Below are 25,736 nucleotides of genomic sequence, written 5' to 3' on the forward strand. Positions count from 1 at the left end.
TAACACCCCCCCCCCCCCCCTCCTCCTCTCACCCCTACCTCCCACTTTACACTATCACAGCGAGTCAAGTTTTGATAGTTCTAAATCGACGTCACGAAATAAGAACCAAGGGTGGGATCCCTCCTAATTTACTCGAAGTTTGTGACTCCTTCAATACCTAGTTATACAATGTCTTCGTCAACTTACCCCCCTCCCCTTTCCCCTTAACATATGACGTAGTTACTTATTTTTTGTTGATGAATGGCCTGTAAGGTCTGTAGCAATTATTATATTACTTTCTCAGTGGCTGACTGTACTAAATGTTTTCACCAACCCCCCCCTCTCCCTGTTCTGTACTTCATTTAGTTGATGAATGTCCCGTAAGGGTGGTGGCAATTATTATATTACTTTCTCTGTGGCTGACTGTACTAAATCTTTACGCCAACCCCCCTTACCCCTGTTCTGTAGTTCATTTAGTTGATGAATGTCCCCTAAGGTTGATGGCAATTATTATATAAGTTTCTCTCTGGCTGACTGTACTAATTATTTCAGGTACTGCCTTCTGGTTATCGCGTCTTTATACCTTTCGTCATAAATCTGAAATGAAATGATAACAGTAATTATTTAATACACTATCTCGCTTATTTCAGAAAGATAATAGGCTGCCTATACTTTAATTATTTTTTTTTTATTATACACTATTATTTGTCCTTGGCATGATTAAAAATGATGTCAAAACTGAGGGAATTTAGTAGAATTTGATTTAATCAATTTATACTTTTATGACATAATAGTAGGTAATTCGATTTATTGAATGTTGTGTTATGTTTTATATAAATTAAGTACCTATAAGTATACAGGTTGTAAATATATATACAACTGATTTTCAAGGTTTGATTCCTATTTCTATGGTTTTAATATCTCTATTTTGTATGTCATTCGAACGATGTCATCATAATGGAACGATTTTGAGCGAATCTCTTCAGAGCACTCCCAGGAGTAGAAATAAGGTAAAACCTAGTAGAAATTACTGAAGAAGACAAATTCTCTACCTATATGTAGAGTATGTAGAGACAGAGAGAGAGGGCGAGCAGAGCTTATGGATATTAGACAACTGATATAAATACTTACATAAATATGTTTTTATGTAAAAATAGAAATAGAAATAATCTTTATTCAAATAAACTTAATATAAGCACTTTGGAATAGTCAAGTTTTTATATTCTACCGCTTATTCGGAATGCAGATTCATCACAAGAAGAATAAGCAAGAAATTTGTGAGTTGCTCTTTTAAATAAATGTTGATTTAATTAACAACAAGGATTAGGCATGCGACAATCAACATAGAAACGGCTACGCACTTAATCTCTGTTCAATCAGATAATGTCAGCGCTATGAATTTTAAGTTAGATATTTTCTACAAAAACATTATTATCATTTATAAATTCTTCAAATTTTATAATAAGCTTTTTTATAAAGAAAATATTTTATAAATACATGTATATAATATACATAGAAAAGACTCAGATAAATAGAAACAATCATACTTATGAATAGAAACTCCCTCCGGTCGATCCCCCGTCCACTTCAAAACATTTCAGAACACTTCAAAACACTTCAGAACATCGAAATTACGATGAAACTCGGCTCGGGCCGAGTTTTGAACCCCTAATGGTGCTCTCAGACTAAAACCTTCAGCTATTTCATAAATCCTTCCATAGTTTAAGAGTGACATCTGCGGTACCCTATTCGGTATCTGTAAAGGCCAGCTACTACCAACAGCATAGTATAGCATTAGTATAGTTTGAAAAAAAGCGCCATCTGCACTCGCCCCCTATCGTTCGGTGAAGCTGTTAAGGCAAAAGCATTAGAATAGTTCGAAAAAAGGAATACAAATTTTTGCACCGTGCGAGGAATCGAACCCGCGACCATTGGAAGTACAGCGCTACCCTAAACCGCTAGGCCGTGGCCATTTTATGGAATTTCCAAAACCTTGAAGAGCACTAACTTGGTGACGTTCCTAAAGAACTGAGCGACAAGCTGCACCATGTCATCGAGGACTTTGACGATCTGCGGCGTGGTGATGGTAGCATGCGCTGGTCGGTACACCTCATGGCTGTTCACCTTCTGGAGACCCCTGAAGTTGTGGCGACCTACACCCACTTTGCTGAACAGCCGATACTGTGGATCAGTTTATCAATCCCAACAAATATAATTATGAAAGTAACTGTCTGCCTTGCTTTCACGCCAAAAATACTAAACTGATTTAAATGAAATTTGGTACACCGATAGTTCAGACCCTGGGACATAGGTTATTTTTTATTTAAAGGGTTGAAAGGGGAGATAAACATTTGTATGGAAGTATCGTTATTTTTAATACAGCTTAAAAAATAAGTTACAAGCTACTATGTAACTTATTTTTTAAGCTGTTGATTAAAAATAAATAAATATGACATTCAAAGTTTGTTAAAATTATATCCTTAAGGGAGTAAAATTAAATATTAATTTATCAATCCTTACTAATATAAATGTGAAGTAACTCTGTCTGTCTGTCACGCTTTTACACTAAAACTACTGACTCATTTTAAATGAAATTTAATATTTAGACTATCTGTCTAGACCCTGAGTATGTCCTTCACATAGGCTGCTTTTTAATGCTATAAACGGGTTGTAAGGGGTTGAAAGGGGAGGTAAAAGTTTGTATAGAAGTATTGACATTTTTAAAGCTATAGAAGCTTGAAACTTATTTAATATACACTTAAAACTTCACTACATAGTATAAAACAAAGTCGCTGTCGCTATCTGTCCGTCCATATGTATGCTTAAATCTTTAAAACTACGCAACGGATTTTGAATCGGTCTATTTTAATAGATAGAGTGATTCAAGAGGAAGGTTTATGTGTATAACATATGTACACCCGTGCGAAGCCGGGGCGAGTTGCTAGTATTTAATAAAACCCACCTGAGCGTCAGATAAATAAATTGGTGTGTCAAATATAATCCAAATGACAACCTCGTTGCAATCTGGCGATGTCAGTGACCCCGCATACGTGTAGTACGATTCAGAGTTCACGCTTAACAGTTTTCTAAAAAAAAATAGTATGTTTACATTAAGGGTGATAATCAGTGATCGGAGTAGGTAGAGCTATTTTATGTACTTGCCTTTGCTTGATAGAACTAGCTTTTGCCCGCGGCTTCGCTCGCGTTAATTTATTAACACGGAATTTATTAAAATCCTTTCTTAGGGGATGCCTGCGTCATAGTAGCTTTATGCATGCAAAGTCTCAGCCCGATCGGTTTAAAATTGACAAAGTTTCATACAAACTTCCATCCACTATTTTATCCCCTTGGGGGTAGAATTAATCAAAATCCTTTCTTAGCGGATGCCTACATCATAACATCTACCTGCATGCCAAATTTCAGCCCGATCCGTCCAGTGGTTTGGACTGTGCGTTGATAGATCACTATGTCAGTCACCTTTGAGTATATATATTTAGATAACAAGGATACTCTCCGAATCTCAGGATTTGTTTTACAAGTATAAAATAAGCCTTAGGGAGGTTCTAAAACGTAAAAGGACCTCCTAAAACGTATAAAGCTTTTTATTATTTATTTGCTTGTGGGGACTGGTCTGTTCAGGTTGCGAACACTGATTAGATTTTTTGTTTTTTGCAATAGCGTATGCTGGCTCTATTCTCCCAAATTTCAATTTTAATGACTGTATATCATTGTAAACATGTACATTTAATTATAAAGAATACGAGCTGAGTTTCTTGTCAGTTCTTCTTATCTCCCCCTCCGATCGATCCCCCGTCCAATTCAAACGGGGATCGAAATTACGACGGCCTGAGCCGAGGTTCGAACCTCTAGTGGTGCCCTCAGACTAAAGTCGTATCCGTCAGGCAGGAGTTGGCCTTCAGCCGCTCCATAAGTCCTTCTGCGGATTTGGAGTGCCATCTGGCACTCGCCCCCTAACGTCCGGTAAAACTGTAAAGGCCAGCTGTGGCCAACAGCAATAGAGTAGTCCGAAAAAAAAATCTTCACATCTCAAAAGAAGAAACGTATATTTCATATGAAACGAATTCCTATGGTTTTAGCTATAACTAGAAGTTACGTGTGTGCGCGGGCCGCACGAGGCACACGTGTCTGTGTTCATGATTTTTTTTATGTCTAAGGTTTTCGAGTAGTCTTGTTTGCCAAGTAGAGTTGTTTGTTTTGTTGTGTGTAAATGTCGGTGTCGGTGTCGGCGTGGGCGTCGGCGTCAGTGTCAGTGTGAGTGTCAGTGTGAGTGTCAATGTCAGTGTCAGAGTCGGTGTGAGTATCAGTGTGAGTGTCGGTGTCGGTCTCTGCGCCGGTGTCGGTGTCGGCGTCGGCGTCTGCGTCGATTGTCTAGTGTCGACTGTCGAGTGTCGAGTGCCGAGTGTCGAGTGTCGAGTGTCGAATGTCGAGTGTCGAGTGTTGTGTATCGAGTGTCGATTGTCAAGTGCCGAGTGTCGAGTGTCTACGATCAAGTGTCTAGTGTCGAGAGTGGGCGGCCAAGGTTCGAGTGTCAATAATCAATGTCTAGTGTCGAGTGTCGAGTCTCGAGTGTTAGTATCGAGTGTCGATTGTCAAGTGTCGAGTGCCGAGTGTCGAGTGTCGAGTGTCGAGTCTAGAGTGCCGAGTGTCGAGTGTCTACGATCAAGTGTCTAGTGTCGAGAGTCGGCGGCCAAGGTTCGAGTGTCAATAATCAATGTCTAGTGTCGAGTGTCGAGTCTCGAGTGTTAGTATCGAGTGTCGATTGTCAAGTGTCGAGTGCCGAGTGTCGAGTGTCGAGTGTCGCGTCTAGAGTGCCGAGTGTCGAGTGTCTACGATCAAGTGTCTAGTGTCGAGAGTCGGCGGCCAAGGTTCGAGTGTCAATAATCAATGTCTAGTGTCGAGTGTCGAGTCTCGAGTGTTAGTATCGAGTGTCGATTGTCAAGTGTCGAGTGCCGAGTGTCGAGTGTCGAGTGTCGCGTCTAGAGTGCCGAGTGTCGAGTGTCTACGATCAAGTGTCTAGTGTCGAGAGTCGGCGGCCAAGGTTCGAGTGTCAATAATCAATGTCTAGTGTCGAGTGTCGAGTCTCGAGTGTTAGTATCGAGTGTCGATTGTCAAGTGTCGAGTGCCGAGTGTCGAGTGTCGAGTGTCGAGTCTAGAGTGCCGAGTTTCGAGTGCCGAGTGTCGAGTGTCGAGTGTTGAGTATCGAGTGTCGATTGTCAAGTGTCGAGTGCCGAGTGTCGAGTGTCGAGTGACGAGTGTCGAGTGTCGAGTGTCGAGTGTTGAGTATCGAGTGTCGATTGTCAAGTGTCGAGTGCCGAGTGTCGAGTGTCGAGTGTCGAGTGTCGAGTGTCGAGTGTCGAGAGTCGAGTGTTGAGTATCGAGTGTCGATTGTCAAGTGTCGAGTGCCGAGTGTCGAGTGTCGAGTGTCGAGTGTCGAGTGTCGAGAGTCGAGTGTTGAGTATCGAGTGTCGATTGTCAAGTGTCGAGTGCCGAGTGTCGAGTGTCGACAGTCACGTGTTGAGAGTCGGCGGCCAAGGGTCGAGTGCCGAGTGTCGAGTGTCGAGTGTCGAGTGTCGAGTGTCGAGAGTCGAGTGTCGAGTGTCGAGTGTCGAGTGTCTACGATCAAGTGTCGAGTGTCGACAGCCAAGTTTTGAGAGTCACCCGTCGAGTGTCGAGTATCGATTGTCAAGTGTCGAGTGTCGAGTGTCGAGTGTCGAGTGTCGAGTGTCGAGTGTCGAGTGTCGAGTGTCGAGTGTCGAGTGTCGAGTGTCTACGATCAAGTGTCGAGTGTCGACAGCCAAGTTTTGAGAGTCGCCCGTCAAATGTCGAGTGTCGTGAGATGCGTGTCGAGTGTCGGGTACCGAGTGTCGAGTGTCAACGGTCAAGTGTCGAGTGTCGAGTGTCAATAATCAATGTCTAGTGTCGATTGTCAAGTGTCGAGTGTCGAGTGTCAACGGTCAAGTGTCGAGTGTCGAGTGTCAATAATCAATGTCTAGTGTCGATTGTCAAGTGTCGAGTGTCGAGTGTTGAGTATCGAGTGTCGATTGTCAAGTGTCGAGTGCCGAGTGTCGAGTGTCGAGTGTCGCGTCTAGAGTGCCGAGTGTCGAGTGTCTACGATCAAGTGTCTAGTGTCGAGAGTCGGCGGCCAAGGTTCGAGTGTCAATAATCAATGTCTAGTGTCGAGTGTCGAGTCTCGAGTGTTAGTATCGAGTGTCGATTGTCAAGTGTCGAGTGCCGAGTGTCGAGTGTCGAGTGTCGCGTCTAGAGTGCCGAGTGTCGAGTGTCTACGATCAAGTGTCTAGTGTCGAGAGTCGGCGGCCAAGGTTCGAGTGTCAATAATCAATGTCTAGTGTCGAGTGTCGAGTCTCGAGTGTTAGTATCGAGTGTCGATTGTCAAGTGTCGAGTGCCGAGTGTCGAGTGTCGAGTGTCGCGTCTAGAGTGCCGAGTGTCGAGTGTCTACGATCAAGTGTCTAGTGTCGAGAGTCGGCGGCCAAGGTTCGAGTGTCAATAATCAATGTCTAGTGTCGAGTGTCGAGTCTCGAGTGTTAGTATCGAGTGTCGATTGTCAAGTGTCGAGTGCCGAGTGTCGAGTGTCGAGTCTAGAGTGCCGAGTTTCGAGTGCCGAGTGTCGAGTGTCGAGTGTTGAGTATCGAGTGTCGATTGTCAAGTGTCGAGTGCCGAGTGTCGAGTGTCGAGTGTCGAGAGTCGAGTGTCGAGTGTCGAGAGTCGAGTGTTGAGTGTCGACAGTCACGTGTCGAGAGTCGGCGGCCAAGGGTCGAGTGTCGAGTATCGATTGTCAAGTGTCGAGTGTCGAGTGTCGAGTGTCGAGTGTCGAGTGTCGAGTGTCGAGTGTCTACGATCAAGTGTCGAGTGTCGACAGCCAAGTTTTGAGAGTCGCCCGTCAAATGTCGAGTGTCGTGAGATGCGTGTCGAGTGTCGGGTACCGAGTGTCGAGTGTCAACGGTCAAGTGTCGAGTGTCGAGTGTCAATAATCAATGTCTAGTGTCGATTGTCAAGTGTCGAGTGCCGAGTGTCGAGTGTTGAGTGTCGAGTGTCGAATGCCGAGTGTCGAGTGTTGAGTATCGAGTGTCGATTGTCAAGTGCCGAGAGTCGAGTGTCTACGATCAAGTGTCTAGTGTCGAGAGTCGGCGGCCAAGGTTCGAGTGTCAATAATCAATGTCTAGTGTCGAGTGTCGAGTCTCGAGTGTTAGTATCGAGTGTCGATTGTCAAGTGTCGAGTGCCGAGTGTCGAGCGTCGAGTGTCGAGTGTCGAGTGTCGAGTGTCGAGTGTCTACGATCAAGTGTCGAGTGTCGACAGCCAAGTTTTGAGAGTCGCCCGTCAAATGTCGAGTGTCGTGAGATGCGTGTCGAGTGTCGGGTACCGAGTGTCGAGTGTCAACGGTCAAGTGTCGAGTGTCGAGTGTCAATAATCAATGTCTAGTGTCGATTGTCAAGTGTCGAGTGCCGAGTGTCGAGTGTTGAGTGTCGAGTGTCGAGTGTCGAATGCCGAGTGTCGAGTGTTGAGTATCGAGTGTCGATTGTCAAGTGCCGAGAGTCGAGTGTCTACGATCAAGTGTCTAGTGTCGAGAGTCGGCGGCCAAGGTTCGAGTGTCAATAATCAATGTCTAGTGTCGAGTGTCGAGTCTCGAGTGTTAGTATCGAGTGTCGATTGTCAAGTGTCGAGTGCCGAGTGTCGAGTGTCGAGTGTCGAGTCTAGAGTGCCGAGTGTCGAGTGTCTACGATCAAGTGTCTAGTGTCGAGAGTCGGCGGCCAAGGTTCGAGTGTCAATAATCAATGTCTAGTGTCGAGTGTCGAGTCTCGAGTGTTAGTATCGAGTGTCGATTGTCAAGTGTCGAGTGCCGAGTGTCGAGTGTCGAGTGTCGCGTCTAGAGTGCCGAGTGTCGAGTGTCTACGATCAAGTGTCTAGTGTCGAGAGTCGGCGGCCAAGGTTCGAGTGTCAATAATCAATGTCTAGTGTCGAGTGTCGAGTCTCGAGTGTTAGTATCGAGTGTCGATTGTCAAGTGTCGAGTGCCGAGTGTCGAGTGTCGAGTGTCGAGTCTAGAGTGCCGAGTGTCGAGTGTCTACGATCAAGTGTCTAGTGTCGAGAGTCGGCGGCCAAGGTTCGAGTGTCAATAATCAATGTCTAGTGTCGAGTGTCGAGTCTCGAGTGTTAGTATCGAGTGTCGATTGTCAAGTGTCGAGTGCCGAGTGTCGAGTGTCGAGTGTCGCGTCTAGAGTGCCGAGTGTCGAGTGTCTACGATCAAGTGTCTAGTGTCGAGAGTCGGCGGCCAAGGTTCGAGTGTCAATAATCAATGTCTAGTGTCGAGTGTCGAGTCTCGAGTGTTAGTATCGAGTGTCGATTGTCAAGTGTCGAGTGCCGAGTGTCGAGTGTCGAGTGTCGAGTCTAGAGTGCCGAGTGTCGAGTGTCTACGATCAAGTGTCTAGTGTCGAGAGTCGGCGGCCAAGGTTCGAGTGTCAATAATCAATGTCTAGTGTCGAGTGTCGAGTCTCGAGTGTTAGTATCGAGTGTCGATTGTCAAGTGTCGAGTGCCGAGTGTCGAGTGTCGAGTGTCGCGTCTAGAGTGCCGAGTGTCGAGTGTCTACGATCAAGTGTCTAGTGTCGAGAGTCGGCGGCCAAGGTTCGAGTGTCAATAATCAATGTCTAGTGTCGAGTGTCGAGTCTCGAGTGTTAGTATCGAGTGTCGATTGTCAAGTGTCGAGTGCCGAGTGTCGAGTGTCGAGTGTCGAGTCTAGAGTGCCGAGTTTCGAGTGCCGAGTGTCGAGTGTCGAGTGTTGAGTATCGAGTGTCGATTGTCAAGTGTCGAGTGCCGAGTGTCGAAATAGAAATAGAAATAGAAATAGAAATAATCTTTATTCAAATAAACTCATTACAAGCACTTTTGAATAGTCATATTTTGATTCTACCACTCATTCGGAATGCAGATTCATCACAAGAAGAATGAGCAAGAAACTTGTGTGTTGCTCTTTTCAATAGATGTTTTTTTTTATATAAATAATTACAGTGTAACAAGTAAGAGGCATGCGACAATCAACATAGAAATCGCTACGCACTCATTATTAGTGTAATCAGATAATATTGTCAGTGCTATGTATTTAAATTTTTTTCTACAAAAACATTATTATCGTTAACGAATTCTTCAATTTTATAGTAAGCTTTTTTGCAAAGGAAGTGTTTTATTTGACATTTAAATCTTTTTTCTGGCAGATTTATAACAGACTCTGGTATTTTATTGTAAAACCTTACGCAATTGCCATAAAACGAATTACTAACTTTAGCCAAACGACATTTAGGTAAAATCAGTTTGTTATTGTTACGTAAGCTTTTATTAGTGCAATCACTAACTCTTTTGAAACTGTCTATATTCTTCCTGGCATACATGATATTTTCATAAATATATTGAGAAGCAACGGTGAGGATATTTGATTCCTTAAAGCACTCTCGCAAAGACTCCCTGGAACCCATGCTATAAATGGAGCGAATGGCCCTCTTTTGTAAAATAAATATTGTATTTATATCAGCTGCTTTGCCCCATAACAAAATACCATACGACATAATGCTATGGAAATAGCTAAAGTACACAAGTTTAGCCGTTGCCACGTCTGTTAATTGCTTAATTCTTCTTACCGCATAAGCGGCGGAACTAAGTCGACTCGCTAATTTAGTAATATGAGCGCCCCATTGCAACTTGGAATCTAATGTGATACCTAGAAATACAGTATCATCCACAAAATTAATAGGTTTATTGTCCAACGTGATTTTTGAATCTACCGGCCTTACATTGGGGAGAGTAAATTTGATACATTTAGTTTTATTTGCATTTAGTAACATATTATTAGCCGTAAACCATTTTAAAACATAAGAAAGAGCACCGTTTACTTCGTCCAAATCATCAATATGTCGATTGACTTTGAATACTAATGAAGTATCATCAGCAAACAGAACTATGTCAGCTATCTTTTCTACCATATAAGGAAGATCATTTATGTAAACTAAAAATAAGAAAGGACCTAAAATAGAACCCTGAGGAACACCCATTTTAATACTAGTTCCCTCAGACTTTACACCATTTATTTCGACAACTTGCATTCTATTATTTAGATAGGATTTCATCATGCTTTGTGCTTCATATCTAATACCGTAATGTTCAAGTTTGAGCAAAAGTGTTTCATGTTCAACGCAATCAAATGCTTTCGAAAGATCACAAAATACACCGACTGCATCCTGAGACCTCTCCCAAGAATCAAATATATATTTAATGAGAGCTACACCGGCATCAGTAGTTGATTTACCGGCCGTGAAACCAAATTGTCGACTGTGAAGCAGTTTATTTACTTTAAAGTGTTGCAGCATTTGATTGAGCATAATTTTTTCAAACACTTTACTCAATACTGGTAAGATAGATATAGGCCTATAATTACCTACCACAGTTTTTTCTCCTGACTTAAAGAGTGGAGTTATTTTGCTATGTTTCATTAAATTGGGAAAAACACCATCAGAAATACATTTATTGAAAATAATTACTAAATATGGAGCAATAACATCTATAGCGGTGTTAATAACTTTAACAGACATGCCCCAATGGTCTTCAGTATTTTTTAAATTTAATTGTTTAAATGTTTTAGTAATTGTAGCAATGTCAATAAATGTAAATTTAAATGTAACCGGACAAGAAACAACATTGTCAATAAGGAATGATTTAGCTGAACTAGGAGAAGAGTCCAAAGAGGAAGTAATATCAGTTGGAATATTAGCGAAAAATTTTTCAAAAATATTGACTATTTCTTTTGTGGACGTTACTAGTTTATCATTATAATTTAACGTAAAATCGTTATATGGACTTTTAACTTTGCCAGTTTCTTTGTTAATAATATTCCACACTGTCCTTATCTTATCCTTGGACTCTTTAATTTTTTTATTTAGATAATTAGACTTTGCTACATTACATACCTTTTTAAAAGTTTTTGAGTATCTTTTTACATAATTTACGAATGTACTATCGAAACGGTATTTTTTTTGAGCATATAAATCAAATAATATATTTCTACTTTTAAGAATTCCCTTTGTAGCCCATTCTGAAAATTTTGTTTTGTTAATAATACTGATAGTTTTTTTGTTAAAAGCCTTATTATATTCGTTAGAAACAATATTGAAGAAATCTGTATAAAGTTTGTTAGGTTCATTAGATGGAAGATAAAAATCTAATTTACTACGAACTGATATTTTAAATTTATTTATCTTATAACTAGTCAAGTCTCTTTTTAATAAATTAATTTTCCCAATTTTGTTTAAGTGATTTGGAAAAATAACTATTTGACCACAGTGATCAGAAGGAAGGTTGTTTATTATTATTTTATCTAAATACTCACTGTTGCTAAATATGTTATCCAAGCAAGTAGCAGACGTGGCAGTGATACGAGTGGGTTCGTGGAAGACATTACTCAAGTCAAAAGATTGAAATAAACTCATTAATTTAGTTTTTGTGGTATTATGTGATAAAATGTCAACATTGAAATCACCACACACTATAATTTTTTTGTTAATATTAAATACTCTTTTTAAAATATCCTCCATTACCTCTTCAAATAAATTATAATCACTATTTGGAGGTCTATATACACATATAACTATATAATTGTCTATTTCCACACAGGAAATTTCAATACAACATTCAACAGAAAGATTGCCAATATCACTACGTTCTTTTACTTTTATATTATTTTTCACCAATATCATAGAACCTCCTCTATTTACTATTTTTCTATTAAAGCAGCTGACAATATTATAATTGTTTAAGCTGAACATCATATTGCTCACTTTGAGCCAATGTTCAGTTAAACATAGAACATCTATATTATTTTTTTCTAAGAACAATTGAATAATTAATTCACAGCCGAGAAAACTTTGTATGTTCTGGTGAACAATTTTCAATTCTGATAGCTTTCCCTTTGTCTTTTTCAGCAGTTTAAATCTGCAGTCATATTTAAATTTTTGTAAATAAAAGGATTCTTACTAGAATCAATATTTATGTCAATATTTTCAGTAAGTTTAGTATTAACATTAGTACAAGTACTACTAATTGGATTAATGCAACCCATTATATTACTTATAATGGGGTCATTTATATTATAAGCTAGTAAACTAGCTATATTTGTTATTTGTTTTTTAGGCAGATAAAATCTATCTCCAGTCATACAAAAGTTTGTAACAAATTTGTTACTATCAAAAAATAAAAAGTCATTATGACGACATGTCATATTATAAATTAAATTATTAATATAATATATGAACTTATTTTGTTCAATGGTCAGAGAACGACAGTAAGGAAATGCACATAATATTATTTTACCTATGCCCAGCTCAGCAATATTAAGCAAAGAGTTTACAAGTTTAATTACATGACTTTTTTTTACATATAAACAGTTGCCTAAAGTAATGACTAATGTGGTTAACTTATCATACCTACCATTAACCACCTTATTTAAAATATTAGGCAATGAAGCACCAGGAAGACAATTATTTATGACATGTTGATATAGATTTTCTGATAATGAACGGCCCAGACCCTTACCATATTCATCTGAATAAATAATTGTCCTTCGTACTGGTGCAACATTACAATTATCAGTTTTTAAAGACAAGTTAGAATTGAGTAAACTAGAACAAGGAGTGATTGACTCAGTCAAAACCGATGTGATTGACTTATTGTTATTTCCATTAGGGCTATACTGACAAGATTTAGGAGATTCAGGTGTCTCACAACAACATTTCTCTGTCAATGAGGTGAACCGCTCCATGTTGTAATTTCCCAACTCAATTAATTTATCCAGCGATTGTCGAGTGTCGAGTGTCGAGTGTCGAGTGTCGAGTGTCGAGTGTTGAGTATCGAGTGTCGATTGTCAAGTGTCGAGTGCCGAGTGTCGAGTGGCGAGTGTCGAGTGTTGAGTGTCGAGTGTCTACGATCAAGTGTCGAGTGTCGACAGCCAAGTTTTGAGAGTCGCCCGTCAAATGTCGAGTGTCGTGAGATGAGTGTCGAGTGTCGGGTACCGAGTGTCGAGTGTCAACGGTCAAGTGTCGAGTGTCGAGTGTCAATAATCAATGTCTAGTGTCGATTGTCAAGTGTCGAGTGCCGAGTGTCGAGTGTCGAATGCCGAGTGTCGAGTGTTGAGTATCGAGTGTCGATTGTCAAGTGCCGAGAGTCGAGTGTCTACGATCAAGTGTCTAGTGTCGAGAGTCGGCGGCCAAGGTTCGAGTGTCAATAATCAATGTCTAGTGTCGAGTGTCGAGTCTCGAGTGTTAGTATCGAGTGTCGATTGTCAAGTGTCGAGTGCCGAGTGTCGAGTGTCGAGTGTCGCGTCTAGAGTGCCGAGTGTCGAGTGTCTACGATCAAGTGTCTAGTGTCGAGAGTCGGCGGCCAAGGTTCGAGTGTCAATAATCAATGTCTAGTGTCGAGTGTCGAGTGTCGAGTGTTAGTATCGAGTGTCGATTGTCAAGTGTCGAGTGCCGAGTGTCGAGTGTCGAGTGTCGCGTCTAGAGTGCCGAGTGTCGAGTGTCTACGATCAAGTGTCTAGTGTCGAGAGTCGGCGGCCAAGGTTCGAGTGTCAATAATCAATGTCTAGTGTCGAGTGTCGAGACTCGAGTGTTAGTATCGAGTGTCGATTGTCAAGTGTCGAGTGCCGAGTGTCGAGTGTCGAGTCTAGAGTGCCGAGTTTCGAGTGCCGAGTGTCGAGTGTCGAGTGTTGAGTATCGAGTGTCGATTGTCAAGTGTCGAGTGCCGAGTGTCGAGTGTCGAGTGTCGAGAGTCGAGTGTCGAGTGTCGAGAGTCGAGTGTTGAGTGTCGACAGTCACGTGTCGAGAGTCGGCGGCCAAGGGTCGAGTGTCGATTGTCAAGTGTCGAGTGCCGAGTGTCGAGTGTCGAGTGTCGAGTGTCGAGTGTCGAGTGTCGAGTGTCGAGTGTTGAGTATCGAGTGTCGATTGTCAAGAGTCGAGTGCCGAGTGTCGAGTGTCGAGTGTCGAGTGTCGAGTGTCGAGTGTCGAGAGTCGAGTGTTGAGTATCGAGTGTCGATTGTCAAGTGTCGAGTGCCGAGTGTCGAGTGTCGAGTGTCGAGTGTCGAGAGTCGAGTGTTGAGTATCGAGTGTCGATTGTCAAGTGTCGAGTGCCGAGTGTCGAGTGTCGACAGTCACGTGTTGAGAGTCGGCGGCCAAGGGTCGAGTGCCGAGTGTCGAGTGTCGAGTGTCGAGTGACGAGTGTCGAGAGTCGAGTGTCGAGTGTCGAGTGTCGAGTGTCTACGATCAAGTGTCGAGTGTCGACAGCCAAGTTTTGAGAGTCGCCCGTCAAATGTCGAGTGTCGTGAGATGCGTGTCGAGTGTCGGGTACCGAGTGTCGAGTGTCAACGGTCAAGTGTCGAGTGTCGAGTGTCAATAATCAATGTCTAGTGTCGATTGTCAAGTGTCGAGTGCCGAGTGTCGAGTGTTGAGTGTCGAGTGTCGAATGCCGAGTGTCGAGTGTTGAGTATCGAGTGTCGATTGTCAAGTGCCGAGAGTCGAGTGTCTACGATCAAGTGTCTAGTGTCGAGAGTCGGCGGCCAAGGTTCGAGTGTCAATAATCAATGTCTAGTGTCGAGTGTCGAGTCTCGAGTGTTAGTATCGAGTGTCGATTGTCAAGTGTCGAGTGCCGAGTGTCGAGTGTCGAGTGTCGAGTCTAGAGTGCCGAGTGTCGAGTGTCTACGATCAAGTGTCTAGTGTCGAGAGTCGGCGGCCAAGGTTCGAGTGTCAATAATCAATGTCTAGTGTCGAGTGTCGAGTCTCGAGTGTTAGTATCGAGTGTCGATTGTCAAGTGTCGAGTGCCGAGTGTCGAGTGTCGAGTGTCGCGTCTAGAGTGCCGAGTGTCGAGTGTCTACGATCAAGTGTCTAGTGTCGAGAGTCGGCGGCCAAGGTTCGAGTGTCAATAATCAATGTCTAGTGTCGAGTGTCGAGTCTCGAGTGTTAGTATCGAGTGTCGATTGTCAAGTGTCGAGTGCCGAGTGTCGAGTGTCGAGTGTCGCGTCTAGAGTGCCGAGTGTCGAGTGTCTACGATCAAGTGTCTAGTGTCGAGAGTCGGCGGCCAAGGTTCGAGTGTCAATAATCAATGTCTAGTGTCGAGTGTCGAGTCTCGAGTGTTAGTATCGAGTGTCGATTGTCAAGTGTCGAGTGCCGAGTGTCGAGTGTCGAGTGTCGAGTCTAGAGTGCCGAGTTTCGAGTGCCGAGTGTCGAGTGTCGAGTGTTGAGTATCGAGTGTCGATTGTCAAGTGTCGAGTGCCGAGTGTCGAGTGTCGAGTGTCGAGAGTCGAGTGTCGAGTGTCGAGAGTCGAGTGTTGAGTATCGAGTGTCGATTGTCAAGTGTCGAGTGCCGAGTGTCGAGTGTCGAGTGTCGCGTCTAGAGTGCCGAGTGTCGAGTGTCTACGATCAAGTGTCTAGTGTCGAGAGTCGGCGGCCAAGGTTCGAGTGTCAATAATCAATGTCTAGTGTCGAGTGTCGAGTCTCGAGTGTTAGTATCGAGTGTCGATTGTCAAGTGTCGAGTGCCGAGTGTCGAGTGTCGAGTGTCGAGTCTAGAGTGCCGAGTTTCGAGTGCCGAGTGTCGAGTGTCGAGTGTTGAGTATCGAGTGTCGATTGTCAAGTGTCGAGTGCCGAGTGTCGAGTGTCGAGTGTCGAGTGTCGAGTGTCGAGAGTCGAGTGTTGAGTATCGAGTGTCGATTGTCAAGTGTCGAGTGCCGAGTGTCGAGTGTCGACAGTCACGTGTCGAGAGTCGGCGGCCAAGGGTCGAGTGTCGAGTATCGATTGTCAAGTGTCGAGTGTCGAGTGTCGAGTGTCGAGTGTCGCGTGTCGAGTGTCTACGATCAAGTGTCGAGTGTCGACAGCCAAATTTTGAGAGTCGCCCGTCAAATGTCGAGTGTCGTGAGATGAGTGTCGAGTGTCGGGTACCGAGTGTCGAGTGTCAACTGTCAAGTGTCGAGTGTCGAGTGTCAATAATCAATGTCTAGTGTCGATTGTCAAGTGTCGAGTGCCGAGTGTCGAGTGTCTACGATCAAGTGTCTAGTGTCGAGAGTCGGCGGCCAAGGTTCGAGTGTCAATAATCAATGTCTAGTGTCGAGTGTCGAGTCTCGAGTGTTAGTATCGAGTGTCGATTGTCAAGTGTCGAGTGCCGAGTGTCGAGTGTCGAGTGTCGAGTCTAGAGTGCCGAGTGTCGAGTGTCTACGATCAAGTGTCTAGTGTCGAGAGTCGGCGGCCAAGGTTCGAGTGTCAATAATCAATGTCTAGTGTCGAGTGTCGAGTGTCGAGTGTTGAGTATCGAGTGTCGATTGTCAAGTGTCGAGTGCCGAGTGTCAAGTGTCGAGTGTCGAGTGTCGAGTGTCGAGTATCGATTGTCAAGTGTCGAGTGTCGAGTGTTGAGTGTCGAGTGTCGAGTGTCGAGTGTCTACGATCAAGTGTCGAGTGTAGACAGCCAAGTTTTGAGAGTCGCCCGTCAAATGTCGAGTGTCGTGAGATGAGTGTCGAGTGTCGGGTACCGAGTGTCGAGTGTCAACGGTCAAGTGTCGAGTGTCGAGTTTCAACAATCAATTTCAAGTGTTGAGTGTCTTGTGTCGAGTGTGAAGTGACGAGTGCCGAGTGTCGAGTGGCGAGTGTCGAGTATCGAGTGTCGAGTGTCGAGTGTCGAGTGTGAAGTTTCGAGTGTCGAGTGGCGAGTGTCGATTGTCGAGTGTCAAGTGTCGACAGACAAGTGTCGGGAGTCAGCGGCCAAGGGTCGAGTGTCTACGATCAAGTGCCGAGTGTCGAGTATCGAGAGGCGACGGTCAAGTGTCGACTGTCGAGTGTCAAGTGTCGAGTGCCGAGTGTCGAGTGTAGAGTGTCAAGTGTCCAGAGTCGAGTGTCGACAGTCAAGTTGATAGATGACAGGATAGGTTAGGTTTTGTATTGTGATCATTACAATACAAAGTTTCGCCACAGGTATATATGGTACACATGAAACAGAAATTCACTGTTACAATAGGAAGTCACCTAATCGTATTTTGATAAAACAGACGAATCTACTTGCCAACCAAGTCTATTCGAAAAGAAAACCGTCTTCATAAAAAAAATTTGCAACACAGACCCGCGGGCCTCGTGAGGTCCGCGCACACCCGCAATCACTACTCTATACATACAAATAAAATTGAAGTGCCTGTTTGTAATATTGATATAACCATTTTTTACAATTTTACAATTTTTGTCTGTCTGTCTGTCTTTTTCTTCCGGCTAATCTCTGAAATGGCTGGACCGATTTTGACGGGACTTTTATGGCAGGTAGCTGATGTAATAAGGAGTAACTTAGGCTACTTTTATATTAGAAAAATAGAGTTTAATTCACCGACGCGGCCGAATTCGTGGGTATCGCTAGTAAAAATAATATAATGAATATCTAAAAATTTTGAGCTGCAGTGGTAAAATATGGATATTTTCTTTCTTCTTCTTTTCTTTCTTCCATATCTATTGATTGAGGATATTTAATAGACAATATTTGCTTAAATTTCTCTAAATGACTCATGATATAACAACAGTATGAGTCAAAAACTATATCTATCAATTGTTAAAAATAATATTTCCTTGTTACGTTCGTAGAAAGGGCTAGATAGTTTAATTCATAGATTAAACGAATATAAAGGGATTAAAGGAAGCTCAGTGAAATAAGTATTTACGGATGTAACCGGTACTGTTCGTCATATCGTTACATCTATTGATGTCATTAGCATTTTCCTGTAATATCTTACAGCTTACACTAGAACATAGTCTATAATAATAACTATAGGTATGATACTGGTGTTTTTTGTCGGACTACTCTAATGCTGTTGGCCGTAGTTGGCCTTTACAGCTTCACCGGACGATAGGGGACGAGTGCAGATGGACGGAAGTACTTATGGAGTGGCTGAAGGCCAACTCCCGCCTGACAGATACGACTTTAGTCTCAGCGTACCGCTAATGGTTCGATCCTCCATTAAGGTGGCCATAATTTCGATCCCCATTTGAATTGGATGGGGGATCGATCGGGGGGGGGGGGGGGGCCCCGGGGCCCCCGGTGCGGAGTGCCCGGCCGCGCGCAGGCGCCCCGGTTGATTGCGCGGTAATGTGCGGTTGAGGCCGTCGTCTTCGCCGGCGAGGACGGTGTCGTGTGTGTGTAGTGTTGCGGGTGAATGATACGATGTTGTTGGTCAAGACGATGTACATTACAGTTGACTGACAATATGTACATAGGCCTATGTCCAGCAGTGGACGTCTTCCGGGCTGCGATGATGATGATGATGTACATAGAAATATTGATTATTTTTTTATAACACGGGGGACAAACGAGCATGCGGCTCACCTGATGGTAAGTGATTACCGGCGCCCATGAGCAACTGCAGTACCAGGTGAATTGCAAGTGCATCGCCGGCCGCTTGAGAAGGAATAAGCTCTTTTCTTGAAGGTTTCAATATCGTATCGGTTCGGAAATACCATTGCTGGTAGGTGATTACACAATGTGGTTGTGCCAGGCAAAAAGTTTCTAGAAAACCGCACTGTGGAAGACCGCCATTCATCCAGATGATCAGGATGGTATTTCAGTTTCTGGAGGAAGGTACGGTGGTGAAACTCAGCAGTTGGTATTAATCCGAACAATTCCTCAGAACACTCCCCGTGATATATGCAGTAGAAAATGCACAGAGATGCAATATCTCGCCGCAAAGCCAATGGGTCGAGTCTGTCACATAGACGTTGATTACCAATGATTCTGGCTGCTCGGTTCTGAATGCGGTCAAATGGAAGTAGCTGGTATTGTGGTGCTCCCGCCCAGAGATGAGAACAGTATTCCATATGCGGCCGGATCTGCGCCTTGTATAATTGCAAGCGATGGGCCGCCGTGAAATACCGTCTCACTCTACTGAGCACACCAGGCTTTTTTGTGGCTATTTTAGCCTTGTCCTCCAAATGACCTCAAAACTGAACGTCACTGGATATATCAACGCCAAGGACCTTGAGATTTGGCTTCACATCAAGGAGAGTGTCTTGAAAGTGAGGAGATTATCGTATCTCCTCACTTTCAAGACACTCTCCTTGGATGGATGGAATCTTTTTAGCGGTAAACGCGCATATTGCATATTGATCTTATATACTAAATGACAATAGGAAAATGTAAGGTGGGGTGACACAGTTTAGACACGGCAGTGCTTAGTACACAATATTGGATTTGTCCTACTAGGCATTATTAAATGCAATTATTATTTTGATGTATCTAGGTGACTGTGTCTCATAGTCTTAATAATAATTGCATTTAATAATGCTTAGTAGACAATAATAATGTCTTACTAGGCATTATTAAATGCAATTATTATTTTGATGTAACATATGGGAATATGTGGAATCGTGGTAGGGACGATTATTCTTAAAATCTCGACTTTGATAAATCGGAATTTTTTTGAGTGGTAAATAATGGAGGCCAGAAGGTCGGCCTGCGATGAAATTTTGGTCTCGACCGTTCCCTTTCGGAGGAGTATCGTTACAAAGAGTGCAAATCTGATTTCTAAAATTGCTTCGCACTCGATAATAGGAAATACCCCTGGTCAATGCACATAACGTCATATAGTCCCAATGTAATCAGAGCTTGTGTTGCTGGTACGAAACAACTATAATAAATATATAGATACATTTTTTTTTGTAAACACATACATAATATACATTGTAAACACCCAGACCGATAAAAACGTCATACTTTACACTCATGTATACAAATGTTTGTACCCCGCGACGAATTGAACGTGCAACCATCGGAAGTAAAGCGGTGTGCTAAACCAGTAGAGATTTGGATCTAGAGATTTAGTCAATAAGTAATGCTATGCAATAACTGAGATTAACATTTGTTGACTTTATCGTGCATCAATTACCTCATATCCAGAATGATTCCACTGATTCTCTTTCCAGGTTCCAACAATTTAGGAATGTGTTCCATAACTTCCTTCGTAGACTCCTGCTGATACTCATCTAGTTCTGCTTGGACCTGTATATTAATAACATCAAAATGTGGTCAATATTTATACGTAAAATTAAGAAAATCACGGGATTTTACCACGTTTTATTTTTTACTAGCTGTGCCCGAACCCGCGTTAAATTTCAATGAAAAATATAGCCTGTGCGTAATTCTGATGCATAGGCTCTATTACTATAGAGTTTCATCAAAACCCGTTCAGTAGTTTTTGCGTTAAAGAGTAACAAACATACATACTTACAAACTTTAGCAATTACATATATTATTATTAAGATTAAGTTAAGATTATTGAGTTTCCAGTAAGCAGTGTTCTCAGTGGCAGAGTTTAAAAAAGAGGTTTGATCTCCTATAATATTTCATTATAGACTAGAAAGTCACTTACATTGCAAAACACAGATACCACAGCGAGACCGTCTTTGTTCTTCAAGGCATCGACAACAGCGAGGTCGGAGCGAACATGAACAAAGTGAATTTCCATAGGATATCTGAGAACAGGTGCAGTTTATCTTTTATGCCCAATTTACACTCAGCCCGAGTGGGCAGGGAAGTGAGCATGAATGTGAGCAGCGCGAGAGTGGAAACACTTCCCATGCCACTCGCGCTGCCCGGCGCTCCCTCGATTGTCGGTTTTTCGTGCGCAAGTCAAAGAAATGGCAGCACGAGTGGCAGCGTGTTTTTACATTCAGCCCTCTCGCTCAGTTGTCGCTCGGCAATATTTCCGCCAGCGCGACTGGCAGGGGAAGCGGCTGAATGTAAACGTAGCATTACTAGATGTCCAGTCCAGCCATTTCAAACAGACAGACAGACAGACAAAAATAGTAAAAAATGTTATTTTGGTGTACGTATCGTATTTATATTCATACGCATGTAGTAAAAAATGGTTATTTCTATATTACAAACAGATATTCCAATTTTATTTATATGTATAGATTACACGTCTACGTCATAACATCTACCTGCATGCCAAATTTCAGCCCGATCAGTCCAGTGGTTTGGGGCTGTGTGTTGATGATAGATCACTACGTCAGTCACCTTTGAGTTATATATATTTAGATATAGATTATACCAAATATTATATATGCTACAATATTACTGTAATAGTAGTTTTTGGGTAAAAGAGTTCATATATACATCCATCCATTCACCCATACTCACAAACTTTTTGGTTTATAATATTACGATCTCTTTTGTTCTTTATTTGTGTAGATATAAAGGTGCCGTGGCTTGGTACTCGCGTATGATAAATAGATAATTTATCAACAAATGATGATCATTTGTTGATAAAATTATCTATTTATCATTGATGACTGGCTCACCCGTTATACTCGTTATACTCGTAAATTATTTAAAAGAGCAACACACAAGTTTCTTGCTTGTTCTTCTTGTGGTAAGACAGCTTTCCGAATGAGCGATATATTAAAAAAAAAAGTGATGACTATTCAAAAGTGCTTCAATGTAAGTTTATTTGAATAAATGTTTTTCTATTCTATTCTATTCTAAAATATTTACTTGGGTCATAAAATAAATAAGTCATAGTTATCAGACCAGTCCCTACAAGCAGCACGCGTGCTTGTACTATTTTAGAATAGAATAGAATAGAAAAACATTTATTCAAATAAACTTACATTGAAGCACTTTTGAATAGTCATCACTTTTTTTTTTAATATATCGCTCATTCGGAAAGCTGTCTTACCACAAGAAGAACAAGCAAGAAACTTGTGTGTTGCTCTTTTAAATAATTTAATCTTACTTACAATTTAAGTTTAAGTGTGTGAATACAAACTACCGATTAGCACTAGCTAGCGAGCAACGTGCTGCATGAAATAGCAATGGTGAAGATGATCATCAGTCATCCCAAATAACCCACATAGAGGGGAAGGGAATTGTTAATAATGTGGACAGATGACCCCATTGCTAGCAATGTACCATATCACGTTGACCTCCACGCGGTTCCCCCTGGAAACCATCCTAGTGAATTTGTCATGATGGACTAACTGACCTGACCTTATGTTCATATTATCAGTCTACACTGGTACCCCGCCAGCGTACACATTCAGCGCAGGCAGGTGCACCATTCCATTAGCATCCACGAAAAAACAAAATAGGTGAGATGGCGGTACTCCGCAGGCGATTTGTATAAATATTGTATTACGGTTTGTATTGTGCATCCCCCCGATCTATCTCCGTCCAATTCAAACGGGGATCGAAATTATGATGGCCGTCAGGCGAGAATTGGCTTTCAGCCGCTCCATAAGTCCTTCCACGGATTTGCAGTGCCATCTGCGCTCACCCCCTATCGTCTGGTGAAGCATCAGAGTACCTACTAAAAAAAGTTTGTATTTTTGCTTTTAATTATTTAGACTACTTCTATCGTAATCTACATCCAGTCTGCATATTGATTACGGATGGATTTAATTACCAATTATTAAACTTCGTACTGCAAAGTTCTAATTCTAATTGGTTGCACATTAATAGGTAATAATGCGGCAAATATAATTATCTGTCTTATCTACCGTACCTAATGATATTTCTACTAATTCTATTATTTTTAATAGAATAATAAATACTACGTCACGTCCTAAAAATATGGATGGATTGTGTGAAAGATAATATGAATTAAAGGAGAGTATGCTCAGATATGATTGTCGATAGAGATCAGTAGAAGAGGGTGATATATTGCGCCGACCCTAAATAATGGGATAAAGGCAAGGCAATGATGAATGATGAAAATATTAAACTAGCTACCCTCCCTACTTTCCTTTGAAATCACTCTACCTATTGATAAGAACAACATTAAAATCCGTTGCGTAGGATCTGAGCGAATAGATAGCAGAAGCGACAAAACTTTTTGACGAACATTTTAAAGAAACACGATGACTGAACTGATTTCATGATATGACTTATCCTATCATCAGCGTGGAATTGCTGATGCTCCTCCAGCATAAACCATTGCCATTCTAAAACAAGTACAAACGACTGACTGACTGAACTCACTTGATACCATTAATGGAGTGTTCTGAAAGCCAGTGGAAGTGCACCTGCTCGAGTCGGTACATATGCTCCAGAGGGCCACCCGTGAGTGTTGGGTGAATTGCCACATCTCCTTCCGTACTGAACTGCACTGAAAAAAAAATTAATAGATAGATAAAATCTTTATTGCCAACACTAAGCTAGGAAGCTCTACCAGTATTTAAGAAACATAATTGATTAAAATACCTTTAAATACTTTCGAAAATGAATATTTTATAAGAGGTTCCGAATGGAGGCTTGAAATTTCGAAGTAAGTCTTCCAGCTTAAGGAGGGGTATTATATAAACGAAATTAATTTGATAAAATTAAATGAAATAGCTAGTGGAACTGGATGATACGGTTTTTAATGTAGCAATGACATCAAAAAATGTTCTTTATAAAGAAAGGAGTCTATTTTCGATTAAACTTGTGTCGTATCATAACGTATTAATTCAAAAATTCATTCAAACAATCTTTACAGAGTATATAATGAAGTCGCTTCCGTTGTCTGTTCGCTTAGAACCACAGATAACATAATATTACATAACACTTCGCTTCTTTTAAACTACTCAAGGGATTTTAATACTGTTTCCAGCAATAGATACAGTGATTTAAGAAGAAGTTATATATTAATAAAATAGACAGAGGAAAAGCCGAAATTCATGCGGGTACAGCAAGTTTTTTATAAATATCATTATTTCAATTTAAATTGTCTTTTTATTTACATTAATTAGAATAGAATAGAATAACATTTATTACATCACACAATAAAAACGATGCTGATAGCTGCATATAAATCATTATATAAGATAAACGTAAATAAAAAACAACGCATTAAATTACAGATTATATACAGAAAAATAAATAAATAATTACTATTCAATAATTACAATGTAAATTTAAAAATATATATTAAGAATATAAGACATTGTAAACGATTTAATTGGTTTGTGGAGAAAAAGAACTGCACAGATTTTGATTGGATAGATCTGAAGTCAAAATATTCTCTGATCCGGTTGTTGTTGTACTATACATTCGTTTTAAGGGTATTTTAAAGCATAAGTACTTCTGGCCAAAACCAGTTTGATAAATTTAACCTTGTTACAACCATATCTGGTAGGTTCCCATTTCCAAATGTAAGTTTATTAATGTATGCAAATAAATAAAATTTAAATGTCTGTTTGTAATTAAAAATTAACAGTTTTTCACTAAATGTATCTGAAATTACGAGTATGTAAGGTATTAAAGAAATTTATTTAAAAAGAAAAATTAGTTTGTCTGTCTGTTTGTTGTCGCTATTCTCTCAAACGGCTGGGCCGATGTTATCGAGACTAACTTTTTTCTTTTTTAGACTTCTTCTTAAACAATCTTTGAAACGGCTGGTCATATTTTGACAGGACTTTCACTCACTTATAGGTAGCTAATGTTAAAACCAGTAACTTAAGCTACTTTTATTTTAGAATTTTTATATATTAACCATAAAAATGTTTAATTTCAGCCGCATGAAGTCTCGAGTAACAGCTAGTTTACGCAATATTTAACGATACAGACAACAATACGCGTATATTGGGACTTGACATGTCTACGTCAATATAAATGTACTTTATTAACATAATTACTCATGTTTTAAGTCTTCCTGGTCCAATGATATACATATATGGATAAAGCATATTATTAAGAACTATTTTAATAAGTACCTACGCAAAGTACTCGTTAAAATCCTTTCTTATTTTTTGAGAACGTCGTAGTACGATTATTACAATGTTAAGAATGGGAACTGTATCAAAAAAATTGTTCATTGTCACTATTAAAGTTTAGTGTTTTAGACCATGTGTTTAGGACACAGACACATGGTCTAACACTCTAAACAAGATAATATTCTTAAAACTTCAATTTTTTTACAGTTGTCATCTGCGAAATCGTATTTTTTATTAAATATAATGTGTTTTTATACTAATTTAATATAATGACGACCTCGGTGGTCTAGCGGTTTAGCACACCGCTTTACGTCCGACGGTCTCGGGTTAGATTCCTCGCACGGCACAGATATTTGTATTCATGAGTATGACTGTTTGTATCGGTCTGAGTGTTTTCTATGTATAATATGTATGTATGTAAACTATGTATTTGTATCAGTTATCTAGTACCCATAACACAAGCTTTAACTGGCTTAACTTGGGTCTAGATGGCGCTGTGTGAATAGTCCTGAGATTATTATTATTATAAAACTTTATAAAAATTCTCATCTCCCTTCTTAAGGAGAGGAGATGGCAAAGATTATTATTATTATATAATGCACGTCACGTTCAGGCGTTTGGTCCTGCAAAGGTTATAAACAGATAAGCAGCTACAATTTTTCTTGAATATTATCAACGTGTGGATTATTACTATTATTATATTATTATAAAAAAAAGGTTGAGTAGGTGCACATTGTGAAATTTTGGAAAATAAATAATTGAAAGATATCTAATAATAATAACTACAGATTATAATAATTGGATCCAGATCATTTAGTATTAATTATTATATTTGACACGACACAATCGATAAAACGCAGTAAACCTTATCATTTTCGCTCCTTATCTAATTATAATATGTGAAGCAAAAACTTTACACTTCTTTTTATGAAAATTGCTCGGATGGAGGAATATTAAACTTCGCACACTTGTAGTATGTAA

At 40.9% G+C, this 25,736-nt stretch overlaps 1 protein-coding gene across 1 annotated transcript in view; it reads right to left on the bottom strand.

The window, feature by feature from the left end:
• Nucleotides 1–503: 503 nt before the first annotated feature.
• Nucleotides 504–25,736, bottom strand: part of LOC131848636 (putative carbonic anhydrase 3) — a 29,242-nt gene continuing 4,009 nt past the window's right edge. The window contains exons 4-9 of the mRNA XM_059198557.1: nt 23,044–23,170; nt 20,432–20,534; nt 19,949–20,061; nt 2,942–3,065; nt 1,988–2,160; nt 504–576 (exon numbers count right to left, since the gene is read on the bottom strand). Coding sequence (XP_059054540.1) covers nt 546–576; nt 1,988–2,160; nt 2,942–3,065; nt 19,949–20,061; nt 20,432–20,534; nt 23,044–23,170 — 671 coding nt within the window. The 3' untranslated portion in view covers nt 504–545. The remainder of the gene's footprint in view (nt 577–1,987; nt 2,161–2,941; nt 3,066–19,948; nt 20,062–20,431; nt 20,535–23,043; nt 23,171–25,736) is intronic.

The sequence above is a fragment of the Achroia grisella genome, unplaced genomic scaffold (genome assembly GCF_030625045.1).
Source record: "Achroia grisella isolate CSIRO2021 unplaced genomic scaffold, CSIRO_AGI_Agris_v1 utg567, whole genome shotgun sequence".
NCBI lineage: Eukaryota > Metazoa > Arthropoda > Insecta > Lepidoptera > Pyralidae > Achroia > Achroia grisella.